At 25.5% G+C, this 8,395-nt stretch overlaps 1 protein-coding gene across 1 annotated transcript; it reads right to left on the bottom strand.

Moving 5' to 3' along the window:
• Nucleotides 1-5,549: 5,549 nt before the first annotated feature.
• LOC138347186 (protein FANTASTIC FOUR 3-like) lies at nucleotides 5,550-6,491 on the bottom strand. The gene has a single exon (XM_069294840.1). The coding sequence runs from the start codon at nucleotides 6,489-6,491 to the stop codon at nucleotides 5,550-5,552; it is 942 nt and encodes a 313-aa protein (XP_069150941.1).
• Between the last annotated feature and the right edge of the window lie 1,904 nt (nucleotides 6,492-8,395).

The following is an 8,395-nucleotide window of genomic DNA, read 5'->3' as shown; positions in this document are numbered from 1 at the left end:
TCTTTTGCAAAAATAAAAATAATATATATAGTCCACTTATAGAATTAAGCTCTTTTGCAAAAATAAAAATAATATATATATATATATATATATATATATATATAATTCGAAATATACATCATCCTTTTAGTATAAGAAACAATCATTTGCACTAACAACCAAACTTAGTTAGATCTTGTCGTCTTATAAAATCATCACATTTAGATTCGAATAGACTAATTCACTAATTATAGGATCTATTATTGTCGAATTAGGTTTTGAGATTAACTCAAACCTCAAAATTAGTTTAAAGGAAGGAACAATTTGTCCAAGCCTTATAACTAGTCAATTCAACTCATTAATCATCAATGTAAGACTTTTGTAACTCTTAAACATCTCATCTCACGTTCAAAACTTAACATCTAATTTGAGGCCGGTTTTGATTTTGGGGTTGGCACATGCAAAATTTGGGTTACTTGAAATAGATTCTTAACACAATGGGCACAATTTTACAAATTCATCAGGCTATTAATACTATATAAAAAATTATCTTTATCGGCAATCAATTAATGACAATAGCTCAATTATCTTTAAATATATATTTTTAATGATAATTAACACGCTTTATATATATCCCTAAAGTTTTTATAGTGACATTGAATCTAAAATTGTTATATGTATACTTTATAAATTCTGGACAATATTTCCCAAAAAGAAAATAATCAAATTAAACAACCTTTGTTCTAAAGTTTTGCCGCAACAAATTTTCAAGTGTGGAGTTAGGTAATTAGGGTCAACAATAAAATACTTTAATTTCAAAGAAATTATGCTAGGTAGCAAGGTCAAATTTTGATGATGATGATGATGTGACAATTATGTTTGGTCTGTCATGTTACCTTTAATTTCTTGAAAATAATGTGTATGGGGCGGCATTCACTTGTTGTTTTTACTTAATTTCACAAAATTTTCCAATTTGGCATCAATTTTTTCTTGCTTTTAACTTTGAAAAGTCTTTGATAAAAAGGTCCACTTTTTATTCCATAGTTAGAATCTTTTTATGTTTGATATCTTGTCTCTATCACTAAAGTATATATGTTACTCTAAATTCTTTTCACATTTTGTCCGTACAATTATATATTTTAGCTAGGTGTTATAATTCTTATTTTTGCTATTTTGGGACCCCTAAAAATTATTATCATTCTTTTACATTTCGTGAAACAATATTGCACGTTAAAGTAAATAAAATTTCAATCATGATAATCATAACCCTTAATTTTCAAAAAAAAAAAAATGAATTAAAGTTATTAGATTCGATCAAATTTTTTAAATTTAGAAATTGTTTGCAGTGTATATATTATTATCAGTAAATTAATCAACATATTAAATTTAAAATTCGATCATCATCTAAAAACATTATCATAAAATAAAAATTCAAAAAATTAAAATTATGATTTCACTTTTGAACGCGTTAGCTCCGCTCCTATTTTATAAAATAGAGAGTAGTTATGCCTCCAATATTATTTGACATTGCACCACTTTCGTTTGACTGTTAGGAAAAAGAATATAAAAGGAAATTGTCGGATGTTTTTTTTTTCTTTTCATTTGAATCGTTATGTTTAAGCAAAGAAAGTTGTGATAATAATTATAAAAGATTTTGGACAAGAAATGACGTTCTGCAAAAAGTTGTAGGAGATCTTACTTTATTTTATTTTATTTTACCTTTCAGACAATAAATGTAAGAAATATTTTCCTTTAATTTTTTTCAATAACTTTCTGAAGAAACGTACATTTTTTTTGTGACTTTTTAAGATTATTTTGAATAGTTGTACAATTTTGTGCAACTTTTTCTGAAATTCAAAAAAGACATAAAATAATATGTGGCAGCACTCAGGGGCGTAGCCATGTGAATGTGAGGGTGTCACCTTCGTCGGAAAAAATATTATACGTATAAATTAAATAATACATAACGTAATTAGATAATATATTTTGAATATTTCTGACATAATAGACTGTTGTAATTCAATGGATTTTGACCCCTTAATATGGTTTCCGAGATCATATATAATTGAGTTAGTGTTTGCATGTTCAAGTCTCACTAGCAACATAGTTTTACATTTTAAAAAAAAATTTACAAGTACCTCCTTAATCTATACCCGAAATCTCAGAAACACACTTATACTATACTAAGGTCCTATTATCCCCTCTCTAAACTTTTTTATAAGTGACTTTTTACTCTTTTTCGGCCTACGTGGCACTATCTTGTGGGCACAACGCTGGTTGATTTTTTTTTTTCAAACTAGTGCCACGTAGACCGAAAAGAGGTAAAAAATTACTTATAAAATAAGTTCAGGGTGGTAATAAGACCTTAGGATAATATAACTGTGTCTTTAGAATTTTGGGCATAGAATAAGGTTGTACTTGCACATTTTTCCAAAAAAAAAAATTAATGTAAATAACTTGTTTAAGTAAGAAAATAAAAAGTAGTAAAGTAAAATGAGACCTGGTGTTGATTTTTAACTTATTTTAAGTTATTTTTAATCTTGTCAAACATTTATAACTTATTTTAAGTTAATTTTGACTTACTTTAAGTTATTTTTTATATTTGTCAAACAGTTTTAAAAATTAAAAATTGAGTTAAAAAAAAGATTTAATCAACTTTTAAGTCAATCCATATATCATTTGAGAATTTACTACCTAAAAAGCATATACTTTTTCTTTTAGGCCAATTACTTTCCTGGATAAGTATTTGCCAATAGTAAAAATTAATATTATGAAAATAATTTTGTTAAAATTAAAAAAATATATTATTTGAAATGAGTACTTTTGGCTCATTGGAATAAAATGAATATTTTTGAAATAAATTATACACGACAAAGACAATTTAAGAATAACTTATTAATTAAGGGTATTTTTGTTTAATTTACATAATTTAAAGATTTAACTTTTTTGTTCTTATAAATTTATATTATAGTGATTATAAATATATGTAAACAAAGATTGTTCAAAAAAATGAATGCATTAAATTTAGAGCATATACACTTGAAGATTGAAATTCACACGAGACATGTTATTGTTTATGTTCGATTTGACATTTCCTAATTAACATTCATTTTGTCATGTTTGGTGGATGGATTTTGGCAATTTAACAGACTAAATAGTGGCTAAGATTCCTTAATTTATGCATCCATTTTCTGACTTTTACACCTACCGTTGTATTATTTCCAACATGAAAAGAAGAAAGTGACACCATCCACACTTCTCGGTATATAATTGTGATATCCGATTCAACTTACAATAAATCTATAAGTAAATGTTACTAGTAGTGGATTTAGTGTGGTAGTTATAGGTCGATAACAACTTAGTAGTACTAGCTTTTGCTCATACATCGCATATATATTAAAATATTCATTATGAATTCAATTATTATTAAAATATGTTAGCTAATGTTACTTCAAAAACAAAGAAACCTCAAATTTTGAATTTATTATTATCTATCAAATCATCATCAATATAAGTATTGAGTCACTTAATTTATTAAATTGTAGAAAGAAGTTGTATAGTCTAAATCCTCGTGATTTTCACCGCATTATTTTTATCACACCTTTGAATGCTTTTATCATCTTTTATTAACAGCCTTTTTTTTTTCTGAGTGACCCACCATAAATTTAGTGATATTTTTATTTTAATTAGTAAAAAGTACTATTAGTTTAGTTGGATTTGTAGAAAAACGTGTAAGTTGGACAATATTAAACACACAAAAATATTATAAGTAAATGAATGTCAGTAAATTCTTATTAAGATTTTCAGAAGAAAGTGTATTGATTGATTGCAATATTAAGATTTTCAACCTTAAATCATACTACTTTGATTCTTTTAATTCTTGAGAGAATATGATTAGAGCATCCGCATTATAATTATAATTATTTACCGTCTATTTAATAAAATATGTAATAATAATACTGACTCAAATATATTACTATTAAAATAGATATTAACAATACAAAATTATTTTTTATTTAATATTTAATTAAATAATATCATAACTAACCTACAATATTTTTCCTAATACATTCTATCATGTCACAATATAAAGTCTAAATCTACATATGATGTACCCAAAATTAAATGAGTGGTGGATTTGGGGCATGTGCATCTAATGACCAAAATTATCTTTAAGGCCACTTCTAAATTAAAGCAATTTAATTTAATCATTCTTGTTCCCATTCACAATTGTACAACCTACCATTTGTTACTCTCTTTTTTTCTTTTTTTTTCACTTTGCTAACAAAAGGAAGACATGCAAGATGACTTTATAGAAGTTTGTGAAACTTTTGATAGGCTATGTTTAATAAGTAACAACCATAATAACTACCAACCACAAGCTTACAACCCACTCCCTTCTTGCACAAAAAACATTATGGAGTACTTATAACTTAAATAAAATTACTACATTTATTTTTATTTACATGTTATCCTTATTAAAAATACGTGTTTCTTAATATTCTTTATGTCAAATTTACTTGTTTTCTATATTTAAAATAGTTTTTCAGCAATATTTATCTAATTTAGAAAATTAAAAAATAATTTCTTAATATTTTTTTGTCTCTATTTACTTATTCATATTTCACTTGACACACGTATTAAGAAATAATCAACATAGTGAGTTTATCATTTTATTCAAAAATCAATTTACTCATTAAAAAGGTCTTACATTATTCAAAAATATTAACTCTCTGAATAAATTGAGAGTATAATAGGTAAAAAAGTTGTGTTTGTTGATTTGTCAAAAATAACAAGTAAAAGAGAACAAGTACAGGGTCAAAATTGGACAAGTAAAAAGGGACAACGTTATTTATTGTTTCATAATGGGTGTGTCAAATCAATAGTACTGAACAATTATTGTTGGATAGATAGACTGATTATCATTTTCCAACATCAATGCATAAATATCACTATTCTTCCTACTTTAACATTTGAAAGTTATTAACCTTGAAAATATATATATTTGACCAACGTAAAAAAACTAAGTAAATTAAAGTAAATTAATTCATGTTAATTTATTAAAAATTTGACTTCAAGATAACACCAAACTAATGACAATTAAATAAAAACGTAGAAAATATTCTTTATATATATATATATATATATATATATATATATATATATATATATATATTCGTCTCTTGCCCATCGCTTACACAAGCATATGAGATCTATTCTTTAGGTGAAAAATCATTTTGAATTTTTTTTTTTTTGGCTATGAATCTTGATGTGATCAAATTTTTCACTAATTTAAATTAAATACTATAATAATCTTTTAAATTGTCTATTTCTAACAAAGTGAAGAAAATTCAGCCCAAGAAAAAAAGTTTTATACAGTCAGACCCATTAATGAATGGTCCTCTTTGGCAGAGACATTTAGAATTTAATTAGAAAAAAAAAAAAAAACTGCTACTCTAAAAGGAGAAAAAGAAAACAAAACCATATTAAATATATGGAAATGTCAAAAAAAAAAAAAACTAAAATTAAGTAAATTGAAAAATAAAAGTTTTAATTAAAAAAAAATAAAATTAGGAAGTAGCCACCAATAATGCCTTTCTCCAATCACCACCAAAAACTTTGTTTCCTTTTCCACTTTCTTTGCATCTGCTTAGCCTTTGACATTTCTCTTTTCCCATTTCACCCTCAACATCAAATTTATTTCCATCCATGTCCCTTTTCACATTGTACAAATCACTTTCTTCTTCTTTTTCCTCTGTATTTTCTTCTTCTTCTTCTTCTTGTTCTTCGATGACGATGTCAGTTTCGTCTTCAATTTCATCTAATTCTTCATTTTCGTCGATGTTTGAAGCAGAGATTTCATTTTTATAAAAACAGAGCCTAAGTCGTCCATTGCTTCTTTCAGCTTGAAGATAATTATGGGTTAATGGGGCTTCAATAGCTTTGATTATTAACCTACCATCTTCGCGATGGGGTTTAAATTGTACGGAATTCAAACCTCTTATTGTTGTCAATGGAGGTGGAAATTTCTTATTAACACTACTATTACTTCTTTTACTATTCCCCCTGTAATTTCTTGATGATGACGACGACGTCATCGTATAATCGTCATTAATTGCTGTTGTTGATGATGGTGATTTTTCGATTCTTGAATATGAAGAAGAGAATGAGAAGATATTTGCGTCAATAATATCAGTCCCTGTTTCGCTACCAAGACTTTCAGTACACAATTGAAGGCTTTTTTCACTGAGTCTTGATGAAGAATAGGAACATTTTTTCGATAAAGGGTGGACGTAGATTCCACTTTCTTTAGAAATGTTGGAGAGATTCTGAAGAGAACTCCAACCACCACAATCAAGATTTGTTGTACAAGACTTCTTTGTTGTAACTTGATAATTGCATTTTTCCTTAACATTCCCAAATTCAATTGAAGATGGGATTTTTAGCTTAAGGGTAGTTGTTTCAATGATTTGTGATGGTTGTAAAATGTCTTGATATACTATAGTTGACATGGTGAGTGATAAAATTCAAGAATATTGAGTTTTTTTTGTTGTTGTTTGATATTAAGAAGGAGAGAAGAGGAGAAGATAGAAGATTGAATGAAGGATAAGTGAAGGGGTCGGTGTGTATTTGTAGTGCTCTAAAAGTTCCATAGACAGGGGAGAGAGGGGGTGTGGGGGTTATGTGCTTTTTTGCACCACTTGAATTGTACAACTATGTTTTTTTTATTTATTATTATTTACATTTCCTGCTCGATATTTATTTTAACCTTCGCTAATTTAAATTTATGTCTAAGTACAAATAAAACCTACTCTGCTTGAAAGAAAGTTCTCAAAATTTTTAGTTTAGAACTTTTCATTAAGAATAAAAAGATGAAAAAAAAAAATTTGCCTGGAAAATATGGCCATAATTAGTTAAAATTGCATTTTAACTATACTAATTTACTTTTATTTAAATATTTTTATTATTTTAATTTTAATATCTTTTAATTAAAATGAAAAAGAAATAATTTATTTTAGAACTAAAAAAATATTATAAATTTTGTAATTTTATGAAGAAATTTTCTGATCATTTAATTTATCCTAAAAAAATCTTATTTAATCCAACACAACTTTTACGATCTGCAATTATATGATGACGTCGAAAAAACAAGAAAAGAAACAAGGAATGGAAAAGTTCAAAGGAATGAAATTATTCCAATGTGGTATTCCCATTACTATACTTCTTTTATTTGCGTTTACTTATCTACGTAAAATTGTTCATATCTCGTAAAAAATATTGACTAATATAAATGTCATATAATGTTATTAATATTAATTGATATATAAATTAATTTATTTAAAAAAATATATAAATTACATAAATTTTATAGTTTTAATATGAAATTACAATCTATCCCTATTAAGTTTCTAATTACATTAACTCTTAAAAAATTTAAAAAATTGAATACACTAATATGTTGTTCGGCTACATTAAATATTGTTACGGATACATTAAATACCGTTATGGATACATTAACATATAGCTCGAATACATTAAAGACTAGCTCGAATTCTTTAAAAACTAGTTTGGATAAATAATATGTAGCTAAGATACATTAAATACTGATTCAAATACATTAATATGCAGCTCGAATACATAAAAGAAATAAAAAATTTAAATTTTTTAAAAACTAATAGAGGATAATGAAAAGAACCAAAACAAAAAATGTGTATTTAAGTAATTTGTCCAAAAAATAAAATAAGTAAAAATATATATTTTTTCTCTAAATACTATATATATATATATATATATATAATACAATCGATAAATAAAAATGAAATGATCGAGTTAATATAGCCGTAAAAAGAAAAAATTAAAAATTGGTGAGGATGTTTTGAAGTGCGCGCATATAAATAAGTAACTATAACAAGGACACGTCGATTTTATCATTTTGCTCCCAAAATAAAAACAAAATTAATTTGTTATTTTTCAATATATCCTTAACAAAGCTAATAGACAGAAAATAAGAAAGGATTCTCCCATATATTTTTTGAAAAGGACAGCTTCCTTTCACCAAATTTGACTTTACATTTTTTTTTTAGAAACAAATAAATCAATAAATAAAATAAAGAAGAAGTCCAATAATTTCTCCATGTATTTTTAAGAGTCAAAATCTATGTTTCATGTCCATATATTATCGAACATCACAGCCTCCCAGCCAAGCCACTTGAAATTTCTGGGAAGTGATGAAGCAGATAGTAATGAAGTCAGATAGAATTGAGGGATTTATTCAAATATTTTTTTTATTTATATATGATTAAAATTAATTTTATGCAGATATATGATTAAAATATTCATATATTTATTTTCTTATTTTAAAATTTTTTATTAAAAATTTCTGATTTCACCGCTTAATATGTGCATATATTTATAT

The sequence above is a fragment of the Solanum lycopersicum genome, chromosome 1 (assembly GCF_036512215.1).
Source record: "Solanum lycopersicum chromosome 1, SLM_r2.1".
Taxonomy (NCBI): domain Eukaryota; kingdom Viridiplantae; phylum Streptophyta; class Magnoliopsida; order Solanales; family Solanaceae; genus Solanum; species Solanum lycopersicum.
The sequence above is the reverse complement of the archived record's forward strand: the minus strand, read 5'-3'. Positions and strand labels throughout refer to the sequence as shown.

Coding starts and splice junctions, on each gene's coding strand:
- LOC138347186 (XM_069294840.1), bottom strand. CDS start 6,491: ATGTCAACTATAGTATATCAAGACATTTTACAACCATCACAAATCATT.